Below are 27,771 nucleotides of genomic sequence, written 5' to 3'. Positions count from 1 at the left end.
CAACTATAAACTTTGAAAAACAGTGATAACGTTTTCTCCGCGGTGGAAGAAAACCTTTACACCGCGGAGAAAACCTTTCTACCATGAAGATCTAGGCCTACTACATAGACAAACTTCTCTACTTCTCACAGTATTGATTCAAATACATAAGGTTAGGCCATGAAATGTAAAACAAGAGCAACTCCCTCTGATGCACGTTTCGGGTTTTCAAAAAATAAGGTATGAGCGGATTTGGGCACTGATGAGGGACGTTCCGAGCACTAAAGTTGTTGGAACAGCCACCGGACAAGTGAATCAAGGGAGTTAACTCTAGGGTGACAATTTCATTTTTGTTGTGGATAGCAAACAGTACGCATGCGTGCGACGTGTTTCCTCCGTCTCTGTCACCCGAAAAGAAAACGTAAGTTTTAATCTCTTGGAATTTTTTCGATTCTAATGGAAACAAAAAAGAGAAATCTAATTTGAGAGTAGGGAGATGAGGTATTTGAAATCTTACATGTTAGAAAAGAGCGAAGTTGTGTGTTGTCGTTGTTGTTGATACGGACCCAAAGTTGTTTGAGCGGTTTACCAATGCGTCACTCAGTTACACGCCGTTGTTGTTGTTTCGGTTGAATTTAAGGTGTGACTTCACTTGAAGTGTGAAAGTTTAATGGTTGCTAACTCAAGTGTCTCGTCGTCAATCAGAATATCAATCTAACCATGTAAGATCTTGCGCTGTGTTGTCCTACTTTGCTTATTGTTAAAGAAAGATATGTTATATCTAGGTAGATAAGCTTAATGTATTCCGAGATTGCTTTGACGTTAGGTTTAGCAAGGATGGCCCCAAACCAACATCAGAGTGCACTCTATTTAAAAACTTGATGCAGTTACCTGCCCTTGTCAAATTTGTCGAGGCTGTCAGTACAGCTGGTCGCTTTAAACTGTCATTTGTAACTAAAAGTCTATTGGGGTTGGTCGAGCTATATAGCCCCAGGTGGGTATTTCAACTCCTTGGTTTGTACTGAGTGGAATGTACCAGGGATGTTGCCTGTGCGGGAGAGCTGAAAGGTAAAAGCCACAGTTGATAGCTGTTTTGAACTGCAGACATCGCATAAAAAAGGACTTATTGGACTTGGCGTGTATGCATTACCAATGGTTGCCTCTGTGGCTATATTACTGTGCTAACCCAGCATAAAGAGAAATAGCCATCTGCGGAGAGTCCATCCATGCAAGCATTGATTAACCCTGCACTCCTCAGATATCTGTGTGTTGTCCTCTACATGCTGGGCATTTCTGCATCTGATGTATATCAGTTTAGTGATATGCCTAAGCACAGAAATAAGTGTTTCAGTTTACTTGTAGGAAGCTACCTTAACAGAGTCTTGTTTCTTGTGATACAGGTCTAAAGATGGGGGCCGTGTGCAGTAGTATAAGTGAACTGTCAAACAATGAGCCGTTACGCCGCCTCTCAGGAACAGAGCCCATTGATCCCATGGACCCTTTCTGGAACCAGCTCTTGTCTTTCTCCTTCCTGACGCCAATGAACAGGTAAGTGTGTGGGTAATGGTGGTTTGGATATTGTCTGCTGCAAACACCCAGGTGGTAGAATATTCATCTTTTCCACGATCCTGATTGGCATCTTCTTGATATTAATCGCTACAACAAGCTAGTTGTTACGCGTCAACCTAACCCACAGGGGCTTGATTCCAGTCATATGACGATGCCATACACTTGAGGGGCCTACGTGACTCAGTTGGTTAGAGCCCGAGCGCAGCGCAATGACCCAGAAGCCTCTCACCAATGCGGTGGCTGTGAGTTCAAGTCCAGCTCATGCTAGCTTCCTCTCTGGCCGTACATGGGAAGGTCTACCAGCAACCTGCGGATGGTTATGGGTTTCCCCCGGGCTGTCCCCAGTTTCCACCCACCATAATGCTGACCCGCTGTTGTATAAGTGAAATGTTCTTGAGTGCGGCGTAAAACACCAATCAAATAAATAAATAAATGCTATACAGTCATATTATGCCAATAATATTTTGCCAATAATATTTTGCCATTAGACATTATACCATACATGTTACTGTATGTAAATTTTGATTAGTCGATAAGAAATGCAATAAATATAGATTTGTTGAGTTTGGGATTTTGTCTGTCAACATTCGGTAACTCATGTCTGGAATGTGGAGGGTTTGATCACTGTAGATGTCCCAAACAAATGAGTTAAAGTGTTATCCCAAAACCAGATGTCAGTATTTATATGCATATGCACAGGGCCTAATCCAGCCCTTCTCAGCGTCCGATTAGCGGACGCTGCCGTGCCCTCGAAGTGCCCTTTGCGTCAAAAAAAAAAGAAAAAAAAAAAAAAAAGACCCTTCCCTTCGGCGAAAGCTCTGTATGCCTTTCAACTTCAGTTGTTTAGGTTTAAAGTCCGTAAATTTACTAAAATTTAATGTTGAATCCAGAATCAAGAAGGAATATTTGACTTCAGTGTGAAAGAACTTGATTATGAAAACAACAAAGTTTTTAAAAGCATTTAAAATCGGAAATGCATGCCCTGAATCAGGTGACGAAAATTGGACCCGCGATAATTCACATTATGCGGGCCGGGAATTACTTTCAATTTACTTTAAAAAAAAAAAATGCAGACCGACCAACCCAACTTCAAAAAACAGGGTTTTTTACCGCAACAAACAACTTTTTAATGATGGCCTGGGGTAGTTATGATACAGTGTGATGATCAGATGTACATGTAGCCTACATGTCATCCGGGATGTGTCCACATATCAGTAAACAAAAGCCATCCTGGGACTGAATTTTCAGGCTAGGTACTTGTTGTGGTGTGGGGTGGAGGTCAACCGTAGGAACCGAGGTTCTTAAAAATGTATGAGAATCGAAATATTTCGATTTTCTTCTTCGATTCTTCTTCGATTTTTCGGTTTCTTCCCACCATGATGTTGGCCGCCATCGTATAAGTGAAATATTGAGTTCCCGCGTAAAACACCAATCAAATAAATAAATAAATGGTGAAGAAAGTCATACATGTACTTGACTCACATCCGCAGTTGAAATGCTCATGGATGGCTATTTTATAGTTGGCAGAATCACACTGGCTTAAAATCTCAATAATTGATCAGTTTTGTGCTACACAACCACCCTAGTTTTTTCATTTTTGGTCTGCTGTAGCACTAGATGTTACATATGAGGCAGTGTGTGACCAGTGGTTTTCCCTTTGACGTGTCATTTCTGATTGTCATCATATTGTAAGTGCCACTTAAGTACTAAGAGAAACCAGGCACAAATATGAAAATGATATGAAGGATTCTGTTTGGTTCAGAAAGATTTATGATGAATAACACTATTTAACCTCAACAACTGAAATTTTCTGTAAAATTTTGCTGATGTGATGCAGTAATATGCAGAAAGTGCATGCTGTGGGACATCATGAATTGTCAGCTCAAGAGAAGCGATGGGTGAAGCCGGGTTAAATATCACTTGTAGACAGCTGACAAGTCTTGATGTCCCATATGTTTTATTACACCGTAAAAAACAGTGCCTTTTCATATTGTACTTAAAATTGCCGAATTTGTATGTCGATCACGAAGCTATAACCACCGTCCGGTTGTTTACCTTACATAAAAGAGCTTTCAAAGGGAGATAACTGCTCTGGAATAAATTCATGTGATCAGTGGATATTAGCCTGAGATCGTTAGATATTGCCTCGTGAATGTGGGATAATACGTAACGTTGCATTCCTTGGGCGCTTGATCATTGTACATCATGTTTTGCGGAATATCATGTGACCGTCTCTTGACCAATGGAAACGGAGAATAACCTAATGAGGTATAATAATATCCCTTATGGGACGGTGAATCAGGTAAGGCATTTATGCTGGAATGATGTCTGTAGCGTTTGAAAGAACGATATCATTTGTGGCCGCACGTCATCATTGGGTGTGGTCAAGTGTTCTTACATGATGTCACGGCTGTCATTGGAAACAGCAGGAAACTTTGCTATCCATACTATTCTCTAAAACTAACCACAACAGTTTTTTTGAAATTAAAATTATACTATAAATTTAGTAGAACAGCTCAGACTATCTTTAACCTTGCTATTAAGACATACAGGTCTTGACACTGGAGGGGCTCTCTTTAATTATTTAAGAGTGCTGTAAAACTCCACTGAGAATGAGGGGTTTAACAACAGTCAACAAAAGATGATATACACAAATAAAATTCCTCTGAATAAATAAATAATTGATTTATTTTCATTATTATTTTTACAGCGCTGATTCCAGGTTATTAGAGGAAGCGACTTTAGTCATCTGTAAAAGCTTTGCCATCAACAACTGTAAAACGGGAAACTTCAACTCCTTGATTCGCACATTTCTGGTTCGGTCAACAGAGTTAAAAGCCTCGGCACAGCTAGAAGAGTAAGTTTCTCTTTGAAATTTCAGTTACATGTGAATCCAGATTTGTTACAACATATATGTGTAAACTTGTCACACTAGAGCAGTTGCATCAAAATGCTCTGCAACATATAATATAATGCAGCGAATCTGGTAGTGGTTCACCTGTGGTGCACCTATGGCATTCACGTACTAGAAACTTGCTGGGGCCCAGTTGTTCGAAAGTGTATTAGCTAATACCAGTATTAAGTCACATTTGAAATTTGAAATTTAGGCCAAACTCAACAGGAAATATTATGTTGTCCAAAGTCAAAATATAGCAGCAGATGTTTTAGTTCCTATTTAATATACTGTTATATAATTGTTTTTGTGCAAAGTACAGAATTGATGGCCTGGCTCAAAGTTTCAAAACAGTTGTGAACAACTGCACCCTGAAACAGCTGTACCCATAGTGAGCTAGTGCCAGACAGTTGTTAGGCTGTAGCCTGACTGATACTCTACATGTATGTAACGTAATCCCATGTATTTCCTTCAGGGAGAATTTTGGATTGCATCCCTTTAACAGTGTCATAGTCTGTCTGTTTGTATTGAAGCTGTCTTAATAAATGATACAGATTGAGATGCCTTCCACGTAGATTATTTAATATAAAAGACTTTCAGCGTAGAGGGGAAAACCAGAGCAGTGACAACAGGGTGATAGTTAACAAATAGACACATGTAACTGCTGAAATCTAGCCTCGTGTCAGTTGACCCCAGTTGGGTTTTCATTATAACTTTTTATTTAAATACTTAAATAAGTGCAAATTTCACACCCCTAGCACCATAGTTTCTATAACCATAGCATCCGTTTTTTAATTCTGTTAAATCAGTGATCTATCTTTTCTTTTTGCAGTAACATATTTACCTGGCAGACCTACAACGCCTTGTTCATCATCCGCTGTGTCTGTAAATACTTCGTGGAACATCTCAGTGAGGAATTGTTACTTCAGCAATTTGATGTCAAGGCACATCAGCCAACTGGTACAGTACCTCATGGATTGTCTCCCTTTGTTAGATGCTATGGGACAGGTTCACTGTCATTATGGTCATAGTCTATGGCATAGGGATTTCTGTTTATAAATATTGAAACTTCAGTTGTTTGACATAGATGTAAGTATGTAAGTAAATGTAGTATATCTGCTAGGAAAATACTTTGAAAGTAACTGCATTTCTTTTCTAGTCACCCTGTTGGTGATCTACTCCAGACTTTCAATTTGTCTAGCCTGTGAATTGCATTAATTTGTTGTAAAGAAAAGAAATGTTTAAAAATATGTACCAGGCAGGTGCCTTTGTATCTAGATGTAATACTTGTGTGATCTGACAATAGCAATCTGCTCAGTCTTCCTTCACTGGGGTGGCCTAATGAATAGAGCGTCCACCTTGAAGTCGGGAAAGTCCGGTCATACCAAAAAGACTTTTTTAAAAAGACTTTTAATTGTTTAATTGTACTAATTGTTGCCTCGCTTGACACTCAGTACTGAGAGGTTAGAGCAAGGAAACAGGACTGGTAGGCCTTTTGTCTGTATAATCTGACTGGGTGGGGTGTCATGTCCAGTGTCTTTGGCATGATACTTCAGTGGTGGCAGCACTTAAGTGGCATGGAATCACCTTGCCACAAGAAGACACATTATATGTACACACGCTCTTCGTCGTCATATGAGTGAAAAATTGTTAAGTACGACATAAACTCCCAAGCGTTCATTCATTCCTTCTACGTCTGTTTCACCAGGGGCCTCCGTGGCTCAGTCGGTTAAAGCTGGCTTACTCTCCGGCCGTACGTGAGAAGGTCTGCCAGCAACCTGCGGATGGTCGTGGGTTTCCCCCGGGCTCTGCCCGGTTTCCACCCACCATAATGCTGCCCGCCGTCGTATAAGTGAAATATTCTTGAGTACGGCGTAAAACACCAATGAAAAAAAAAAATCAAAAAATCTGTTTCACCAAACCTGGTTGGGCACAAGTCTAATGTTTGTCTGCAAAACAGAGTATTAAAGCTGGATGCTGAAATTGTACTACTACAGCATAGAATCAGCAGAAAAAAATTTCATTCGAATGTTTAAGAATTTAATGTGGATTACAATTTTAGTCTTTATCTTGAAATCATGTTGTGAAACAGACTGTAAATAATTTGGAGAGCATAGATTTTAGCTGAAATTTGAAATCCGAGTGTCTCATTTCCAGTTTTTCTCCTTTTTTTTTTCTTCATCTCTCCCATGTTAATTTTGTCACAATAGAGTATCTCAGAGACACTGAGACACCTTCTTGGCTAAACCTGTGGTGGGGGAAGTTGTTAGAGCATTACTTAGAGCCTAAGTTGTCAGAGCATCACTTAGAGCCAAGTTGTCAGAACATCACTTAGAGCCTAAGTTGTCAGAGCATCACTAAGAGCCTAAGTTGTGAGAGCATCACTTAGAGCCTAAGTTGTCAGAGCATCACTTTGAGCCTGAGTTGTCAGAGCATCACTTAGAGCCTAAGTTGTCAGAGCATTACTTAGACCCAAATTGTCAGAGCATCACTTAGAGCCTAAGTTGTCAGAGCATCACTTAGAGCCTAAGTTGTGAGAGCATCACTTAGAGCCTAAGTAGTCAGAGCATCACTTAGAGCCCAAGTTGTGAGAGCATTACTTAGAGCCTAAGTTGTGAGAGCATTACTTAGAGCCTAAGTTGTGAGAGCATCACTTAGAGCCTAAGTTGTCAGAGCATCACTTAGAGCCTAAGTAGTCAGAGCATCACTTAGAGCCAAGTTGTCAGAGCATCACTTAGAGCCTAAGTTGTGAGAGCATCACTTAGAGCCTAAGTTGTGAGAGCATTACTTAGAGCCAAGTTGTGAGAGCATTACTTAGAGCCTAAGTTGTCAGAGCATCACTTAAAGCCTAAGTTGTCAGATCATTACGTAGAGCCAAATTGTCAGAGCATCACTTAGAGCCTAAGTTGTCAGAGCATCACTTAGAGCCTAAGTTGTCAGAGCATTACTTAGAGCCTAGTCATGACACATCACATGCACTTATTTACAGATAAAACAGGCAGTACACCATCTGAGCAACATACTGGGACGTCAGAAGAGTTGATTACCTCCCTTGTTGAGCTCCTGGTGGATGTCCCTGTAGTGTGAGTATTTTTTTCGAAACCATCTGTAAATTTTAAAGCCAGCCAAAAACTGTGGTAAAGGATCATTGCAGAAAACGTTTATTTACAATGAATCTCTCATTCACATTAATAGTGGATGGTATTCCAACAACTGTTAAAATCTCTCCCACTAATTTGCCCTTGTAGGGGCCTCCGTGGCTCAGTCAGTTAGCGCGCTAGCGCAGCGTAATGACCCAGGAGCCTCTCACCAATGCGGTCGCTGTGAGTTCAAGTCCAGCTCATGCTGGCTTCCTCTCCGGCCGTAAGTGGGAAGGTCTGCCAGCAACCTGCGGATGGTCGTGGGTTTCCCCCGGGCTGTGCCCGGTTTCCACCCACCATAATGCTGGCCGCCATCGTATAAGTGAAATATTCTTGAGTACGGCGTAAAACACCAATCAAAAAAAAAAAAAATAATAATTTGCCCTTGTTACTCTAGGTGTCTTCTTGTAAACACTTTGCTCTCTTCTTGTAAACACTTTGCTCTCTGCTTATAAACAGTTATCTCTCTTCGTGTAAACACTTTGCTCTCTCCTTATGAACGTTGAGTCCCACTCTGGCCAGACATGAGAAGGCCTGCCAGCAACCTGCGGATGGTTGAGGGTTTCCCTTGGGCTCTGCCCGGTTTCCTCCTACCTTAATGCTTTCTGTGGTTGTGTAAGTGAAATATTCTTGGGTACAGCATAAAATACCAATGAAATAAATAAATAAATGCAAACCCTTTCTCTGTCCTTGTTAAACATTTTGCTCACTTCAGAGTAAAAATTTCGCCCACTCCTTGTAAACATGCTCTCTAAACAGGTCAAATTGTGTGATATATTAAACTCTTCAGTGATGCCTTCATCAAAAATTTGGGTCATCCCATGTGATTTACAGGTGTGAAATGTCTTAAGTTCCATTCAGAAACATTGTACCACAACATGGAAGTAGATGAATTACAAAAAAAATTCAGTTATGTGTCTGAAATTATAAATATATGTAAATTATTCAAATGATCTTTGTGATGACCTGGAAGCTGCTCAGTTTCAGGTCATCATTTTTATTTAGGGTTCTTATCATTGAGTGAATGACAAAACATTGTAAGCTATGTGTAAACGTTTTGCCCCCTCCTTATAAACATTTTGCTTGGCTGATAAACATTTTGCTTAGCTTATAAACATTTTGCTTGGCTTATAAACATTTTGCTTAGCTTACAAACATTTTGCTTGGCTGATAAACATTTTGCTTAGCTTATAAACATTTTGCTTGGCTGATAAACATTTTGCTTAGCTTATAAACATTTTGCTTGGCTTATAAACATTTTGCTTAGCTTACAAACATTTTGCTTGGCTTTGAAACATTGCGTGTAACTCTTTCTCTCTCTCTCGAGTTTACATTATTCTTTTAAACAGTTAGAAGTTTTGAGATTTTATGCAGCTCAGAATTTTTTTCTGGACTGAAATCAGGATCTGTACTGTGAAGTGTTACCTGATGTCTGATTCATTGTGAACTGTTTTTGTTTCACAGTGGAGAAAACATAAAAATTACATAAAATTCAGATGAAAGGGTGCAAAAAGTTAGTTATAAATTTGGTCTTCAGTATTTTTCCAATTTTTCGTTATAGGGAAAAGGACACTGAGAATAATTTTTGGAGGGTGGGTATTTGGGACCAACTTTTGATATATGCAACATTGTCTTTGTGTAATAATGCTATAAATAAGGATGTGAAACATGTTAAATAAATACATTTGCCCCAGAATTTGGTCTTTACAGCTAACATATGCGTTGAACCTGGATTTTAAGATTTATATTTTTGATATATCCATAAATGTTATCATTATTCAGATCAAATACATGTGTTTGTATATAAACAACAAATTGGCATTCAAATAAATTATTTATACATGCATTATTTAGAACATTATAATGCAGAGCCGTGATATACAAAGTGGTGGTCTCGATTAAGCAGCATACCAAAATATATCTCAAATACCGTACTCTCCTGAAAGAAAAAATATTAAAGACCATCATTGATAATAAGTTTTCATGCTCTTTTACCCAATTTTGGCATCATTTTTATGTTGTTTTTTTTTAAATAGTAATGACTTCAGGATTTAACCCTATTGTGATACATAAAGGCAGTTCAGTCTGAGATGGTAATGACTTCAGGATTTAACCCTATTGTGATACATAAAGGCAGTTCAGTCTGAGATGGTAATGACTTCAGGATTTAACCTTATTGTGATACATAAAGGCAGTTCAATCTGAGATGGTAATGACTTCAGGATTTAACCCTATTGTGATACATAAAGGCAGTTCAATCTGGGAAATCACATATTCTTCCTGACTGTTTCTGTTGCTTTGTGTTATGTGTGAATGTGATATAATTTGGATAATTGATAAATAACAATTCCCACATCTCACAATAACAGTGTAACATATTCACTTAGTGTGCTGTGAGTTCAGACTGTGCTGCTTTTCTCTCTGGTTGTCATTGTCGTACTCTGGAAGAGCCGGGTGGCAACCTTTCTATTGTTATAGGTTTAGGCTTTACCTGATTTCCTGTCACGATAATGCTTACCACTGTTGTATAGATGAAATATTTTTTAGGTGCAATGACCGAGGAGCCTCCCACCAATTCGGTTGCTGTGAGTTCAAGTCCAGCTCATGTTGGCTTCCTCTCCAGCTGTATTTGGAAAGGTCTATCAGCAACCTGCAGATGTTTTGGGGTTTTCCCCTTGCTCTGCCCGGTTTTCTCCCACCATAATGCTGGTCGCCATGGTATAAGTGAAATATTCTTGAGTACGGCGTAAATCACAAATCAGATAAATAAATAATAATTTACTGAGCATTTTTTAACACATGTATATATATTTTTTATTCATGTTTTGTCATTGCTGTGTTGATAGGAGCTGTACCTATGCTCTCCACGTAGAGGCATTGAACACCCTGATTGTGCTGCTCTCCATTCAGATGTTTCAACCACAGCCAGCAGTCCGATTCTCAGTGTACAGGTTCATGATGGAGGGAAAATGGTGATCAGCATTTCTTTGTCGCACATTTTTAAGGAGATGTAAATAATGGTTGCAGCTATGTCTGTGTGGGAAATGCCAGTGCATAAGAAAATGCTGAAGCCGACCTTCCCAAAGAAATGGATAGCAAAAGGGAGATAACTCCTATCAAATTCTGTTCTTTGAAATGGCATGAGAGCAGATATTGCATTCATGAGTGAGTGCCGCTGATGGGTTGGAACTTTCTAATAGTTCAGACCCACTGATTCAAAACGGGCAACTGGCAGACTTGAATTCGCGTGGGGAAAGTTGAAATTTGGGAAATTTGATTGGTCGAAAACAAGACATAAATCAGACATTGTTGTCTTTCATAGGTCACATTTACAAAGATTTACATAAGGTTGTTATTGGTACAAAAATGATTTGGACTTTAGACACAAAAGATCTTGTTTGTGAATAATTCTGATAGATGTGTAGACAAAACTACATGTACATCAGTTGCCTTTTTGTTCAGGTTTGTAACTCTAGATTTTTTGATTAGCATGGAGAATTCATGTCCTCTTGACATTGAGGTGAGCAATGAAAATCATTTTTTACTGAATGTTGACAAACGTAAAATCTGTTAAAAATTGACGCTGCTTATCCATAAATTTTTTGCCACTAGTTCTATGTAAACAACAGTTTCATGAAGAACTATGAGACTAGGAAGAGTTTGAAACAGGACAGTTTTGTGTATTTATATCATAAAATCAAGTCTGGTGGCCTTGTCTTTTATACCATTCTCCATGGCAGTTGTATCTTGAGGTTCCAAGAGTGTCAGCTGTACACACTCCTTACAGCACATGTGCTACTGTCTACGCTTATTTTACATCACTGCCACCACTAGACAAGCTTGACCTTTAAAGCATGTGTGATGCTCTTAGGCTTGTTTTGGCTTCACCTCACCACTGATGTCCACACAGGGACCCATGATCAGCATATTTTATTGAAACTGTTTCAAGTGTCTTTCATAATCATGTTGCACTTTACATATAGAAAACGTAAATTTTCATTAATAGAAGCAGATTTTGAGACAGAGTGTTATTGTTTTCTGAAGTCATTGCCTGCCTAATCGCCGTGATGAGGTGGTGTTCGGACAATCTTTGCATGTGGTGGCGGTGAAGTAAATCAAACCCAGAAAGTTGTACATGCGCTGTAAGGTGTATGTCAACTGTTGGCATTCACCACTGTCTGTCATCTCTGCTGATGCTGACAATTTTTTTGTTTTTCTTTACCTCTTTCAGTTCCATCCATGCCTGTGTTTTCATGAAGGCGTTGTTGAGGAACTTCATAGAGCAGCAGAAATGTCCCGCAGAACTATTTAAATCCAGTGAAGAGAGTGGTCTCTATAGAGTTACGGCTGCAGTAGCCAGTGAGTTATCTCCCTTCTTTATTTGTTTTTAACTTAAAGAGCTAGTGTAGCATCAAGACTTGTCCGTCCTAAAAGCAAGGTAAAGTGATAAGGATTGAGTTAGTCGACATTGCTTTTTTTTAACTGTAAAAACTACAATGTATTGAAGTCGCTATTTTTAGTTTAGGAGTATAATACGGAAACAGAAGTTTTCTGTCATTCCCAGTTTTTCCTGATTTATGCAAGAACACTTGACGTCACCCATCATTGACTTATAGCAACAAGTGACATCGTATTTGCGAATGCGCATGACATCATTCCAGCATATCTGCCTTACTTCATCTATTATCTGCCTGATTCAGCGTCACAAAATATTAGCTTCATGGTTACCCTATTGATAGGATATTCAAATACATGGTGTCAATAATCCTCGTAGTTTTGTGAGGAGGATTATTGACACCATATATTTGCCTATCCTATCACTGAGTCACCATGTGAGGATTATTGACACCATATATTTGCCTATCCTATCACTGGGTCACCATGTGAGGATTATTGACACCATATATTTGCCTATCCTATCACTGAGTCACCATGTGAGGATTATTGACACCATATATTTGCATATCCTATCACTGAGTCACCATGTGAGGATTATTGACACCATATATTTGCCTATCCTATCACTGGGTCACCATGTGAGGATTATTGACACCATATATTTGCATATCCTATCAATGAGTCACCATGTGAGGATTATTGACACCATATATTTGCATATCCTATCAATGAGTCACCATGTAAAAAAAAATTCTCCTGCAAAGACTCATCAATTCAGTGCAGAAGACCGATGTATGGGTGAATCCCATCAGCAATGTGACCATTGTTTGACCACAACAAAGGGAGATAACCTACTCAAAAGACACATTGGATGTTGACGGCAGGATTTGAGAATATATCTGTACCCCATGTGACTGTTGTTGTCCAGTGAAAAGCGGAGTATTATGTCTGATGCGGGATAAGGAAAATGATCACGTCACATCAGGGAAATTTTAAGGAAACTGCAGAATTTTGTGTGAAGCGTGGTGCTATAGCTATATTCCATAGGATATCTTTCATGTCATTTAGGCATTTCTGCCTGTTTTCTCTTGGCACTGAAGTAGCACTTTAATGTGTATATAAATCAACATATTTAATGGTATACATGTTAAAAAGAGGCAGCGTGTTAAAACTTTAATCAACAACTTCATGGGCGCTGGTTTCTCATAATCCTTATTTTTTTTTATTACACTACGCAAGCATCGACATTGACTTTGTATGATACAGTTTTTGGGGGGTGGGGGAGCTCTGGTGGTGTTAGAAAGGTGCTTGTAGACATTATTGGAAGTGTTGATGATGTACTTCTGGAGAAAATAACAATGATTCATCACCCCATTGTTTTTAGGGCAGATATATTGTATGACAGAGCACATCTTGTTGAGTATTTGTTTATTTATTTCATTGATGTTTTATGCTGTACTCAAGAATATTTCACTTATAGAACAGCAGCCAGCATTATGGTGGGTGGAAACCGGGCTTGGGGAAGCCCACGACCATCCACAGGTTACTGAAGGACCTTCCCACGTACGGCCAGAGAGGAAACCAGCATGAGCTGGACTTGAACTCACAGCGACCGCATTGGTGAGAGGCTGCCGGGTCATTATGCTGTGCTAACCATCTGAGCTCTTGTTGAATAAGATGATGACTGAGATGCCTATATGTACATCTAGTTGTACTTCAGCAAAACGACAGTCTCTCTGAAAATGGACCGCTTGGGTGGCCTAATGGTTAGAGCGTTTACATCAAAGACCTGAGATAAGACCCAGGTCAGGTCGTACCAAAGGCTTTAAAAATTGTCCTTGTTACTGCCTCATTTGGGGCTCAGCTCTGAGGGTTAGAACAAGGAAACATGTTTGGCTGATGTAATATTTGTCGTCAGATGGCCTCTGGTAGCTGTTACCCAGCAGTCGATCAGTGATGGGCATATGGTCTCTGGTAGATGTTACCCAGCAGTCGATCAGTGATGGGCATATGGTCTCTGGTAGATGTTACCCAGCAGTCGATCAGTGATGGGCATATGGTCTCTGGTAGATGTTACCCAGCAGTCGATCAGTGATGGGCATATGGTCTCTGGTAGCTGTTACCCAGCAGTCGATCAGTGATGGGCATATGGTCTCTGGTAGATGTTACCCAGCAGTCGATCAGTGATGGGCATATGGCCTCTGGTAGCTGTTACCCAGCAGTTGATCAATGATGGGCATATGGCCTTTGGTAGCTGTTACCCAGCAGTCAATAGTGATGGGCATATGGCCTCTGGTAGATGTTACCCAGCAGTGGATCAGTGATGGGCATATGGCCTCTGGTAGATGTTACCCAGCAGTGGATCAGTGATGGGCATATGGCCTCTGGTAGATGTTACCCAGCAGTGGATCAGTGATGGGCATATGGTCTCTGGTAGATGTTACCCAGCAGTCGATCAGTGATGGGCATATGGTCTCTGGTAGATGTTACCCAGCAGTCGATTAGTGATGGGCATATGGTCTCTGGTAGATGTTACCCAGCAGTGGATCAGTGATGGGCATATGGCCTTTGGTAGATGTTACCCAGCAGTGGATCAGTGATGGGCATATGGTCTCTGGTAGATGTTACCCAGCAGTCGATCAGTGATGGGCATATGGTCTCTGGTAGATGTTACCCAGCAGTCGATTAGTGATGGGCATATGGTCTCTGGTAGATGTTACCCAGCAGTGGATCAGTGATGGGCATATGGCCTTTGGTAGATGTTACCCAGTAGTGGATCAGTGATGGGTATATGGCCTCTGGTAGATGTTACCCAGCAGTCGATCAGTGATGGGCATATGGTCTCTGGTAGATGTTACCCAGCAGTCAATCAATGATGGGCATATGGCCTTTGGTAGCTGTTCCCCAGCAGTTGATCAGTGGTGGGCATATGGCCTTTGGTAGCTGTTCCCCAGCAGTTGATCAATGATGGGCATATGGCCTTTGGTAGCTGTTACCCAGCAGTTGATCAATGATGGGCATATGGCCTTTGGTAGCTGTTACCCAGCAGTTGATCAATGATGTGCATATGGCCTTTGGTAGCTGTTACCCAGCAGTTGATCAATGGTGGGCATGTGGCCTTTGGTAGATGTTACCCAGCAGTTGATCAATGGTGGGCATATGGCTTTGTAGCTGTTACCCAGCAGTGGATCAGTGGTGGGCATATGGCCTTTGGTAGATGTTACCCAGCAGTCGATCAATGATGGGCATATGGCCTTTGGTAGCTGTTACCCAGCAGTGGATCAATGATGGGCATATGGCCTTTGGTAGCTGTTACCCAGCAGTTGATCAATGGTGGGCATGTGGCCTTTGGTAGATGTTACCCAGCAGTTGATCAATGGTGGGCATGTGGCCTTTGGTAGATGTTACCCAGCAGTCATCAGTGATGGGCATATGAATTATTCTAGAGCATGGTGTAAAGGAAAACATTCAAATAAATAAGATTACTCCAGCGATTGATGTTTTATTGTGTTACATTTCCGCCTAATCTGCCATGATTTCTTCTCATTTACAGGTGGCCTGTGGAGTGTTCTTACCTTGGGGTTTGGTGGAAAACAAAAGAAATCCGAAGACGAAATCAACGATGCTATTCTAGCCAATCAGAGCTTGCTGTTTATCCTGATCTTAGCTAACCACTGTACAAATGAGAAAGGCTTACATAATCCTTACAGAGAAGCTCTCTTTTCCTTCACAAACTCCCAAGGTCAGTCAGTTAAAAATTTTCATGAATGGAATTACTTGCATTCACATATGTAAATTCAAAGATGGGCTGTTTACATGAAAAGACCAGGCCCGGGGTCATGAAACGATCTTAGACTTAAGTTAAAATTTTAATCAATAAACTTAATATGTTCTATTCCATCATTTTAGCTGAAATTTGTTGTGCAATAACAGACCCAAAATTTTATGTTGTCAAGCAATATTTTGATCTTGTTACATTTATAGAAGTAACAGTTTTAAAGTGATTTAAAATTTTGACTTAAGTCTAAGATTACTTTCTGAACCTGAGGCTGGGGCTTTATTCAAATTTAAGAGAAAGTTCAATGCAGAAGAAAGCAGGCATAAGAGACTCTGGATTTTTGATTACTTCTCTTTCATTTTTATCAAAAAACTTGGATTTGAAAAAAAAACACGAAATTATATAAGTCAATGCAAAATACAACCATACATTTTCGGTCTAGGCCATTCTATCCTGATGAGAAAAAAGCACAACCATAATTTATCTTGTTTTTGGAAACTCTAATTGTTTGGACACTCTTAAATATCTCCCATTCCGAGATAATTAATTCCGAGTTAAGGATAATTGTTTTGTCAAAAAAAAATAAATAAATAAAAAAATGATCCTGTTTCATGTATTTTTGAAATTGGGTCATTTCATTTTCAGATCAGTCGAACACCCTTCCGACCCAAGCTGTGGCCACATTCAAAATAGACTTCTCAAAGCTTTACACTACAATATGCAGCATGTTGAAAGATGATCAAACAACGTTGTTGTTGTATCTTCTGGTGCATAGGAATTCCCACATGAAGGCATTCATACTGTCACGAACAAACACAGACCAGCTGGTTAGTATATCCTGTGCGTATTGGTCTTGAAGTCTCATTCCAATATTTGGAATTTCAAGGATTGCTTTGTGTGAATTTGGATCTTGTTTTTTTGATGCTTCGACATAGTTTTATAGAGGTCATCACATATGTTTTGAAGTTTTTCCGTCTGTGGTAATCATAGATGTTGACTCATTTATCATTGGAACTGTGGCTAATTTTAATGTCAGATGTTGCCTGAATTATAATTGTATGTGTTGCCTTTTCCCCGTGTGATTTCAAGTGTTGCCTCATTTATAGCTCGCCTGTACAAAGTACATCTACACAAATACGCATAGCTTATGTCGTACCCTGAGGGTCGGCTTTGGTGTCCAATAACTGGGAAAGCAATGTTATTGGTGGTATCAGAAAAAGACTACTGAAGGTATTAAGCTCAGGGTTTGAGCAGATGTAGAGCATAATAACAGGGGGATATTCCATTGTTGATTTGGTTTGTACATATTAAATACCATAAATTGCTGAATTCCTTCTTGGTGTATTGTGTATTAGAATCAAAGTTAAACAGAATGTTAGGGTTGGTATCTAAAAAATGTGGTATGTATTGAAGTGAAGTTTTATAAAGGACCGTAACACAAAGGGATGTTCCATTACTGATGCTCTGTATGCATATTAATTACCGTAAATTACTAAATTCATGATTTGTGTACTTCATGTATTGAGCCAAAGTTTGCATTTTTGTGTCTCCTACAGGAGAGCTCGAAGCATTTTTTGGATGTATTGTTGCTTTTTGTGATTTGAGATGTTTTTATTTTTTTTGTATTTGATTTGTTGCCTTATGTGATTTTGAAGTGTTGCTTTCTTTTATATTTGGATTGTTGCTGTCGTGACATGTGTGCTAAGAACTGATACTAAATACTAATGGACACCTAAATTACATTTATTGTCTTCTTACTGTGGTTATTTACAAAGTTGCAGTAAACCTAAACTGACAGGAAAATCCAAGTCCACATTTTAGTAGAACTCCTGGAAGTGTATAGTAATTAACTAAGGAATGAAATGTGAAAGGAAAGAGCGAAGGAGAGCTTGTCTTAAGAATTAGGGAGGACATTGAACTCGGCAGTTTTTTCGCCATGTACTTTGAAGGTGACCTCCAGGACAGTGAACACTAAACTTTAAACGGAACCTGGGATACTGTTTGCTTTCAGTGTATGTTAAACCGTTTTTATTTTACGCACGTTTGTGTTGAAGATTATTTTGGTCTGCATTCGCTACAGTTGCCTCGTGTCATTTCAGGTGTTGCCAATACTGAAGATCCTGTACCACGCCCCTGACAGAAACTCTCACCATATCTACATGGCTTTAATCATCTTACTGGTGCTCAGCGAGGATGAATTCTTCAGTAAATCTGTCCACGAAATTGTAAGTCCACAGGAATGTATTTTTCTGAATGTCGATAGCATTGCAGTTTATGATTCAGCAATACCACTGCGTCTTCAGAAGCATGTGAATATTAATAAGTTATAAAATTGGTTCACTTTTTACCTACACTAATTATCTGGAAAAACATGTTTTTGTATTGAATTTTAAATTTTCAGACATTGCAGACAATCCCCTGGTTTAAGGAGCGCGTCATCAGCGAGATCACCCTAGGGGGTCTGTTAATCTTGGTAGTGATTCGGACTATACAGTACAACATGACTCGTATGAGGGTAGGTGCTCAGCTATAACAGGCATCTCTGAGTTAGATTTATGCTGTCCTGTCTTTTTTGTCTGTGACATAATTCTTAAAAGGGTACTTTTAGCCCTGGATGACTATGACATGCTCACTTAAATTTTTACTCATGGTCGTGTAGTCATGGGTGGGATCCCCTTCACCCCGGTGGGAAGAATTGTAAAATTTCCAAAATCACTCGATTACTACGGAACCACATTGCTTAAGGATTGTCTTCTTTATCAGTTAACAAGGGGCTTCTTGCAGAATATTGCAGCTTTGCAAAGTTTGCAATTTTCAGATATTATATCTTTTTCTGCCAAAACACTTGCAGCTTTGCAAATTTGCAATTTTCCATTATTACATTTTTTTCTGTCAAAACACTTCCTGCAGTTGAACGATTTTGTTGCCCTTTTTATCTACCCTTTTTTGGGCCCCATGACCTCAGTATATAATACATCGGCATATATATGCAGATCATGTCCTGATCCATGTAGAAATCTTTATAGACTGGAGTCAAAATTTCAGATCACATTAAAAGTTGTTGTTTCTTATGTAACAAGGTCAAAATATTGCTTGTCAGCGTAAAATCTGGGTAAGTTATTGTACCACAATTTTCAGCTAAAATAGGAAAGGAAGATACAAAATTTAAAGATTGATATTAAAATTTCCACAAACACACACTAGCCTGCATTCCTGACTCAAGTTATTTTTCACACTAATCTAAACAATAACTGTGCTTATCTTTCAGGACAAGTATCTGCACACCAATTGTCTGGCAGCTTTGGCAAACATGTCCGCCCATTTCAGAAACCTTCATCCTTATGTGGCTCAGAGGATAGTCAGGTAACAGTTGTCTTTCCTTGACAAGAGTTACCTCCCGTGAGTGTGCCTTGCTTGAAAGTTTGACTACACATAACATTGTTAGCATATGTTCTTCATTTTACTCAAAGTTTTAAGTCTTCCTAGATAATAAAGATAGTGCACCATAATAAGCATTAAATTTCTGTTCAGGAAAATCTAGACAGAGACATTTTCAGGCCAATAGATATTTCTACCTTGTTTTCTATCCAGCGTAATGACCCAGGAGCCTCTCACCAATGCGGTCGCTGTGAGTTCAAGCCCAGCTCATACTGGCTTCCTCTCTCTGGTTTCCCTGCCCTGTTTCCACTCGCCATAATGCTGGTTGCCGTTGTACAAGTGAAATATTCTTGAGTACGGTGTAAACCACTAATCAAATCAAATAAATAAATGAATTTTCTATCCTATTCATTTAACTACATCCATAAAACAAACATTGTTTGTGTGGGTAAAAGTATTATCCTTTCACATCATCACATGGTTTTGCATTGAAAGATTTTGTCATGAATATTTGGTTTTGTGCCCAAAATACCTCGTGACCGCCTCCATTTAGATAACCGTATTTCACCTAAAGTTTGGCCTGTAAGAGTGCACCTTCAGAAGCAGGTAATGGCCATTTGATGCCAACACTGAAGTTTTTCTGGTAAGATATTAATCAGACTACACAAAAAACTCTGAAGTGGCGCTGTCAGGTAGATAAATCAGTCAGTATCAAGCAAATTGTCTCACTCAAAAAAAGATATTAATGATCAGTTACATTAGTCCAAAAAACTAATAAAATGCTTCCACCTTGGGATGGTTATGGATTTCCACCCACCATGCTGTCAGCCGTGGTAGAAGTGAAATATTCTTGATTACGGTGTCAAACACCAAGCAAATAAATTTCTTTTCTGTCTCTTAACAGTCTGTTTGCTCAGCTTTGTAAAAAACACACACGGTTGATTGAACAGATCCGATTGTCAGCTGTCCAAGATGTCACAAAAAAACCCCGAAATACAGGATTCCGAAGACTCAGTAAGTAATAACGAAGAGCAGTTCGTACAGCAGTCTGGTCTTCGTGTTCAGAGCAGTGCTGTAATTCTGATCTCGTTGTCTATTTATCACACCATGGTTTCCATGCAACAGCGGCTCCAAATATGTGTGTAGGTGTTTGTTAATAAGCAAGGGATGTGGGCCATGTTCTTGTGGCTTCTTTCAGAGGCATTTAGGAATTGGGATGGTATAGATTGACAGAGGCATTACTTATGGATAACAATTCCTGGATTTGTTGTGTTGGTGACGTTTCGATGTAAGAACCTACATCGAAACGTCACCAACCAACCATATGTTTTGATAACGATGTAAGAACCTACATCGAAACGTCACCAACACAATAAATCCAGGAATTGTTATCCATAAGTAATGCCTCTGTCAATCTACATGTTCTTGTGGTTAGAGGCACTTGCCTGTCAAGGACACACAAGGTGCAGGTTCAAAACTCAGTTGTGGAAACGAAATTTGTAACTCCCTCATTTGTCATGTTTGTGAGGCTTTGGTGACAATAAGCAGTAGAACATTCTTTGAAACCACTTGCCTTTGTTCAAGATAATTTTTATATCTGAACATCACATAAGGGAAAGTTGTTGTGTAACTTGCGAAAGGTCGGTGGTTTTCTCTCAGGGGCTTTGTTTTTCTATAAAGTGATGGCTGTTGTATAAAAGTAAATCTTTTTGAGTGTGGCGTTAAACAAGTCAAATTAAAGCCATCATGTCCAAGTAAAAAGCCTTGCTGTCTTTTCAGATCCAGGAGTTAGCAGTTTTAGAGGAGGTCATCCGAATGGTGCTAGAAATTATCAACTCATGCCTGTCCTCGTCACTTCATCACAACCCCAATCTTCTGTATACGCTTCTGTATCAGAAGGAGCTGTTCACACCATTCAGGTCTCACCCAACATTTCAGGACATTCTACAGAACATAGACACAGTAAGTGCGCTCTCTCCAAAGTGTCCGTTTCGGGACCAGTAGATTCACACCATTCAGGTCTCACCCAACATTTCAGGACATTCTACAGAACATAGACACAGTAAGTGCGCTCTCTCCAAAGTGTCCGTTTCGGGACCAGTAGATTCACACCATTCAGGTCTCACCCAACATTTCAGGACATTCTACAGAACATAGACACAGTAAGTGGGCTCTCTCCAAAGTGTCCACTTCGGGACCAGTAGATTCACACCATTCAGGTCTCACCCAACATTTCAGGACATTCTGCAGAACATAGACACAGTAAGTGCGCTCTCTCCAAAGTGTCCGCTTCTGGACCAGTAGATTCACACCATTCAGGTCTCACCCAACATTCCAGGACATTCTACAGAACATAGACACAGTAAGTGCGCTCTCTCCAAAGTGTCCGCTTCTGGACCAGTAGATTCACACCATTCAGGTCTCACCCAACATTTCAGGACATTCTACAGAACATAGACACAGTAAGTGCGCTCTCTCCAAAGTGTCCGCTTTGGGACCAGTAGATTCACACCATTCAGGTCTCACCCAACATTTCAGGACATTCTGCAGAACATAGACACAGTAAGTGCGCTCTCTCCAAAGTGTCCGTTTCGGGACCAGTAGATTCACACCATTCAGGTCTCACCCAACATTTCAGGACATTCTACAGAACATAGACACAGTAAGTGCGCTCTCTCCAAAGTGTCCGCTTCGGGACCAGTAGATTCACACCATTCAGGTCTCACCCAACATTTCAGGACATTCTACAGAACATAGACACAGTAAGTGCGCTCTCTCCAAAGTGTCCACTTCGGGACCAGTAGATTCACACCATTCAGGTCTCACCCAACATTTCAGGACATTCTACAGAACATAGACACAGTAAGTGCGCTCTCTCCAAAGTGTCCGTTTCGGGACCAGTAGATTCAGGATCAATTCTGGGCCAAGTCACGCCTAAGACTGTTGTAACTTTCTCGCTTGCAATGACTGGTTGACTCGTATCAGTATAATAGCTCGGGTGGGGCGGCTTACTTGCCTTCGGTGAGTCATCTCAGTGAAGCAGCACTAGATAAAAGAGCAGTGGAAATCTGTCCTGCGACAAGGAGGCACATTACATGCACCCTAAGGATTCCTTCATCATCATATGACTGGAAAATTGTTGAGTATGATACTAAACTCCAAGCACTCACTCACTCTCTCACTCACTCTCTCACTCACTCTCACTGAATAGATGAGGGTTTAAGCTTATTCTGGAGAGTGGTGTCCATCACGATCCAGTAGTTAGGTTTTTCTGGTGTTAAAGAAGAAAATTTAAATATCAAACAAATACCATTGAAAAGAGTATGCATTTCCTCGCAGGTGCATGCCATAAAAAAATTCTAATATGTACCTCAAGTTGATAAATTATGAATAAAGGCAGCGCCAAAACCCACTGTGGGCGACTCCATTTTTGCCTAAGAACTAGTGCTGAAGTCTTCTGTGTTAGGAGGAGAATTGTGGTCCGGAACCACTGAAGTGCAGTTCGTACATTCCAGTAGAACTCTTCTTCCCAGAAGGAAGTGAACAGTACAGTTCGGCTTGACAGTCGAGAGATCATGATGTTAGATGTAGGTTCTGAGTTTACACGAACAAGCTGGCAGTTTTAATGACTCATTGACTGAGAGGCAACACACCCCCAGCATAAATTACGGGGTGTTAAAGATGGAGGATATGATGAACTCAGCGATTTATGCCAGCTTAGCCGTTTTCAGGCTTTACGTGTATGGCAAGGAAAAATCACAAAATTATGCAGTAGGCATCACCAGATAGAAAAAAATGTGCTCTTTTTAGCCTAAAGTGTCATTTTTTTTAAAGTTTACTTCTCCTTTAATTGGGATATGACACATAAGCCAACTCTTGGCTTGGTTATCAATTTACCGTCCTGTCATTTGTTTTCAGTCACAGATTTATGATTTTCAAGCAATTATTTTTCCAGTTTAGGGAAATTTTTGTTGCGCTTCCTTTACAAGCCAATATACAACACAAAATTGATTGGTCTAACGTCAAGACACTGGAGACGAACATCACCAATACTTGAGTGCTTGGAGTTTAACGTTTTAAGGATTAAGTGAGTGAGTGAGTGAGTGGGGTTTAACGTTTTAAGGACAAAGGGGACCTCCCTTGGTCAGGGGACTAAAGCGTTAGCTCACTGCAACTAAGAGCAGATTGAAATTCCCTGACCCAATGAGGTTGCGGATTGAAATTCCCTGACCCAATGAGGTTGCAGATTGAAATTCCCTGACCCAATGAGGTTGCATGTTTTAATCCAGCTGCAGCTTCAAGGCAGGCATTTGTTGAAGTACTCAGTGAAGGTCAGTGATTCACTCAGGGCATGCTGTTTTTTTGTCCACCCATATCCTGATGGCTGTCGTAGAAGTGAAAAATTCTCGAGTGTGGTGTTGCACACCAATCAAATAAATTAAAAGAGAATGCATTAGATTTTTGTGTTCTGTACATAAGGTGTCATGTTTGGTGTCTGTTGCATGAAGTTCCTGTGTGACATCTGTAAGGTTGACAGTGTCCAGATTGTAGTGTAAGCAAACTGCATTGACTGAAGTCACTTCACTACCCAAGCTGTCATTCATTTACTTGGAATGAGCTTTGCATACACTGTGGATCTCAACCCAAATTTTACAGGGTTGAGGTGGTCATGATCACACCTGAAAAGTCATGATTAAAAGCCTCTATATGAAAGAAGACGCGAATTTTGAATGATGGCTGGTACATGGTTTTGACGCATGGCTTAGCCTGCATAACATGCAAATCTCACACCTGAAAAAACTTAATCAGCTTCACTTGCCAAAGGGCAGTAGTTTATTCCGGGCACTCTGCTGCCCTCCTCCCGTATTATTCTGGCTGTTATGGCCAGTGAATATGTTTTAATAATTACATTAAATTGAAGAAAAGATGGAAGAAACAATGGAAATCAGTCCCATTCATTTCTTTTCTGATAATGAGACATCAACAAAAAAAAAACAAACATGCAAAAACAAAACGAGCATGAATACTTACGAGCTTTGAAAATGCAGTTTTGTATAATCCAGGCAAGTATCGAGACAACGCAGCATTTGTGAGCGGTGAAGATGAAATCTGTCAGCACAATATTCTTTTGTGGTTTCTTGACTGATAAAACCTGTTTTCCTTCTACACTATGAAATCATCTGTCAGTTCCACTGGTTGATTTTCATATTATAGTGTCTGCGGTTTCCGCCCACCATAATGCTGGCCGTTGTCATATAAGTGAGATATTCTTGAGTACAGCGTAAAACACCAATCAAATAAATAAATAAATATTATTGTGTCCAAAGTTTGTTCTGCATTTTGAAAGTGTATTAGTGTATATATTTCAATTTTGAATGAAGTTAAACTCTGTAGTTTATACCTCATGTTTTTAGGATTGCAGGTGTAAAAAATGTATCAAAAACATTAAAAAATTTTAATGTTTTGGAGTGAATGGCGTCTATCTACTTTTTGAACCTCTACTCTTCATATGTATTTCTGCTATTTTCAGGTGTTTAAGTATTTACTTACATGTATTTTTGGTGTTCTCAGGTGTTGACGTATTTCTCCTCTAAACTTGAACAAAATGGTCACCAGTTGTCTCCTGGAGAGGTTCTGGAGGTGATCACGCAGGGAGCTGTACAGTTTAGGAGGGACAGATTAAAAGTAAGTCTCAACTCTTGCTGTGTTAGACCAAGCTTTGTAGACCTACAGTGTCAAATGTCCTGCGGCTGAAAAGGCAGGGTTTAAAACACAAGATCAAAACTTACCTGTGTCAGGTTTAATGACAACTGAATCAACATTAAGGATACATTTAACTCTTAGCGCTTATTTCTTAATACAGAGTAAATGATGTTGCCTAACATATGAAAGTACAAAAAAGGTTCTCGACTTTCTTCTGGGGGGGCCGGGGTGGAGGTAAAGTTTAAACAATGGTTTAGCTAACGTCCTAACGGTTAGTGCGGAAATGCGTGCTGCGGTGGTGCGAACAGTGACAGCTGTCATATCAGCTTTGTTGGAGAGGAAGCCCAAATTGGGGTGCTGAGCTTGGTTTTGCATACATGAACATGTAAAGCACAAGAACACTATAAGAATGTATCACTGATGATGATCTGCATGTGTGTTCATTTCTGTTAATTTAAAAATTCACCTCTCTTTTCTGTATCTATACACATGAGCTCTTTGGTAGCCTAGGAATAATTTCAGATTACAGAATTCGCATCCTATCCTCTTATTTATGGAATCGATGTTAAGGTACATTTTAATGGTGACATCACAAAAAGCTCTGTAAATTTCTGTAAATTACTAAGTTCCAAACTTCACATCTCTTGTCTATATTAGGATCATCATGTAATGTTTATGTAATTAATGTATTGAGCTGAAGTTTTGCATTCATGTGTCTCCTTCAAGCAAGGTCTTTGGTAGCCTTGGTGCTAAATCTATGTTTAGATTAGGGTTTTTGACTCAATAAAATGTCTAATGTTTGAACTATGTGGGTCTTTTTGGGCCAATTTAAGGCTATTTGACATCACTAATATATTGAATGAGTAGTCTATTATTGTGCATGTGAAGGACTTCAGTCACATCAAATCAAATCAAATTTTATTTAATGTTGGTGCTCTGACATTTCGACTGAATGTTTTACCCTCTTGTAAGTCTGTTGGCCATAGGTGAAGGCAAGTGGTGTTGAGCACCAGTAACTTAATATAAAGTTATAATTGATTTCATTTTAAAACACCAATAAATTGAGTAAGTTAAAATGAGTATAAAATTGAGTTTAACTTAACGTAAACACTGTCCAAATAGAGTATAGCTCAAAACAAATATTATTTAATTAATGTCTAAATTGAGTACTATAGCTTAAAACACCAATCAAATGTTAACTGAGGTCAGAGTAGTACAGCTAACTGAGTATACAGTGGTATGCCATAGTTCACAATTAATAAAACACAATGGGCCAAAAAAACAGTACAATGTCATGCTTTCAGAGCATCTGATCATTTTTGTTTGTCTTTTTTTTTTAGAAATTCCCCGAGTTGAAGTTCAAGTATGTTGAAGAGGACTCACCAGAGGAGTTTTTCATCCCTTACATCTGGTCTCTGGTGTATCATGCCTCCACTATGTACTTTAATCCTTCACGCATTGTCCTGTTCTCGTTAGGAAGCCATGAATGAAGAGCTCTTCAAAGGGACATAACTGTGCTTTATAGGCTGTGCTCCACTATGAATGAAGAGCTAGTCCATGGAGTATAAATGTACTTTGTTACCTGTACAGGGCCTTGAATGAAGAGTTTCTTTAAAGGGACATTACTGCACTTTCCTGCCAACTGGATTTAAGTGGTGATAGTTGGTGGATGGTAAACTCTACACTAGCTGAACTATTTCCAAAGAAAACTACAGCATTTACATGTACTTATTGTAATATTTGTGGGAGAACGATTGTTTTAGCTTTTGGTTATTCAGCAGTCACATAACCTTCAAAATGAGAGCTCCCTGCCTTTCATTTCAACAAGGTTTGAAAGCATGGCTTAAGCATCAAGCTCTTGTTGTTGTCCTTGTGTTCAACTTGGTGCTAATCGCTTGAGCAAACACTGTATAAATTTACAGCACCTTGTGCCGTGACATCATCACTAATGCTGTTTGAAACTCATTGTTTCCAAAGTGTAGCTATTACTTTTCTATTTGTGCGTATCTGTGTGATGCTGCAGTGGGTGTTGTACATTGTCACATCAAATTTTAACGTTAACACATCTCAACAACTCTTTCTCTATAGAAGTGACCAGTCGAAGGGCAGATAGGGTTGTAATGTAACTGAGGTCACATTCAACATACGCAGAATATGTCCGGGAACCAGACTGTGTTTAACCAGAGTGATAATTTCTACCACAGAATACAAGAGAGATACCCACCTAAAGGGATGCAACTGCATAGATGCGCTACAATTGAAAAATCTATCCAGGAGAGCAGGAAAGGAAGGGCAGAATATGTGATAGACTGGTCATTTTTGGTAGAGACTGTATCATGTTTGCAAAAGACTGTATCATGTTTGCAAGAGACTGTATCATGTTTGCAAGAGACTATCACGGTTGCAGTATCATGGTTGTGTTCTTCTGACGATGTTGGGGTGAGATTTAAAAGTGACCTAGCTTGTTTTCTCGGCCTCTTTCTGCAACTCTTGCGTTTTCATACTCTACATGTATGGATACGAATGTATTTTAGGGGATGCCAGATATAAGTACACCATTTTACACATATATACACACGTGTAAGCAGCATACAAAATAGGTCATAAAATAGGCGTGTGTATTGTCTTGCATATTATCACTGCAAAGAGAAGACTGACTGCCATAAATAGTGCTTGTAGTAAGAACACATGTTGGATTGTGCACCTTACTCTGTTGATGACACCAATATTTTTTGGGTGTCATGGTTTTTATTGGGGTAGCACGTCCTGTGCAGTGGTGACTGGGATGCAAGTTGGGTTGAGCTTTGTACTCTTGCCATGAATGACTAAGAACTAATGTATTACCGGTTTTTCATCGTCAAGGCAAGAATGAACACTAACCTACACAACTTTTGCCCAGTTTACTTAAAAACGGCAAAGGTTTCCCATTTATT

General features: G+C 39.6%; 1 protein-coding gene across 1 annotated transcript; it reads left to right on the top strand.

Moving 5' to 3' along the window:
* The first annotated feature begins 393 nt into the window (after positions 1-393).
* LOC135462682 (dymeclin-like) lies at positions 394-26,318 on the top strand. Its single transcript, XM_064739906.1, has 16 exons — positions 394-400; positions 1,380-1,527; positions 4,259-4,405; positions 5,274-5,401; positions 7,431-7,524; positions 10,428-10,553; positions 11,813-11,940; positions 15,533-15,721; positions 16,403-16,584; positions 17,857-17,982; positions 18,159-18,272; positions 19,026-19,120; positions 20,040-20,149; positions 20,915-21,097; positions 24,707-24,820; positions 26,179-26,318. The coding sequence occupies exons 2-15, from the start codon at positions 1,388-1,390 to the stop codon at positions 24,727-24,729; spliced, it is 1,785 nt and encodes a 594-aa protein (XP_064595976.1). The 5' UTR covers positions 394-400; positions 1,380-1,387; the 3' UTR covers positions 24,730-24,820; positions 26,179-26,318.
* Positions 26,319-27,771: the final 1,453 nt, after the last annotated feature.

The sequence above is a fragment of the Liolophura sinensis genome, chromosome 2, assembly GCF_032854445.1.
Source record: "Liolophura sinensis isolate JHLJ2023 chromosome 2, CUHK_Ljap_v2, whole genome shotgun sequence".
NCBI classification, from domain to species: Eukaryota; Metazoa; Mollusca; class Polyplacophora; order Chitonida; family Chitonidae; genus Liolophura; species Liolophura sinensis.
The sequence above is the reverse complement of the archived record's forward strand: the minus strand, read 5'-3'. Positions and strand labels throughout refer to the sequence as shown.

Coding starts and splice junctions, on each gene's coding strand:
- LOC135462682 (XM_064739906.1), top strand. CDS start 1,388: ATGGGGGCCGTGTGCAGTAGTATAAGTGAACTGTCAAACAATGAGCCG. Junction 16,585..17,856: donor GAACAAACACAGACCAGCTG/GTTAGTATATCC, acceptor GTGTCATTTCAG/GTGTTGCCAATACTGAAGAT. Junction 21,098..24,706: donor TTCTACAGAACATAGACACA/GTAAGTGCGCTC, acceptor TGGTGTTCTCAG/GTGTTGACGTATTTCTCCTC.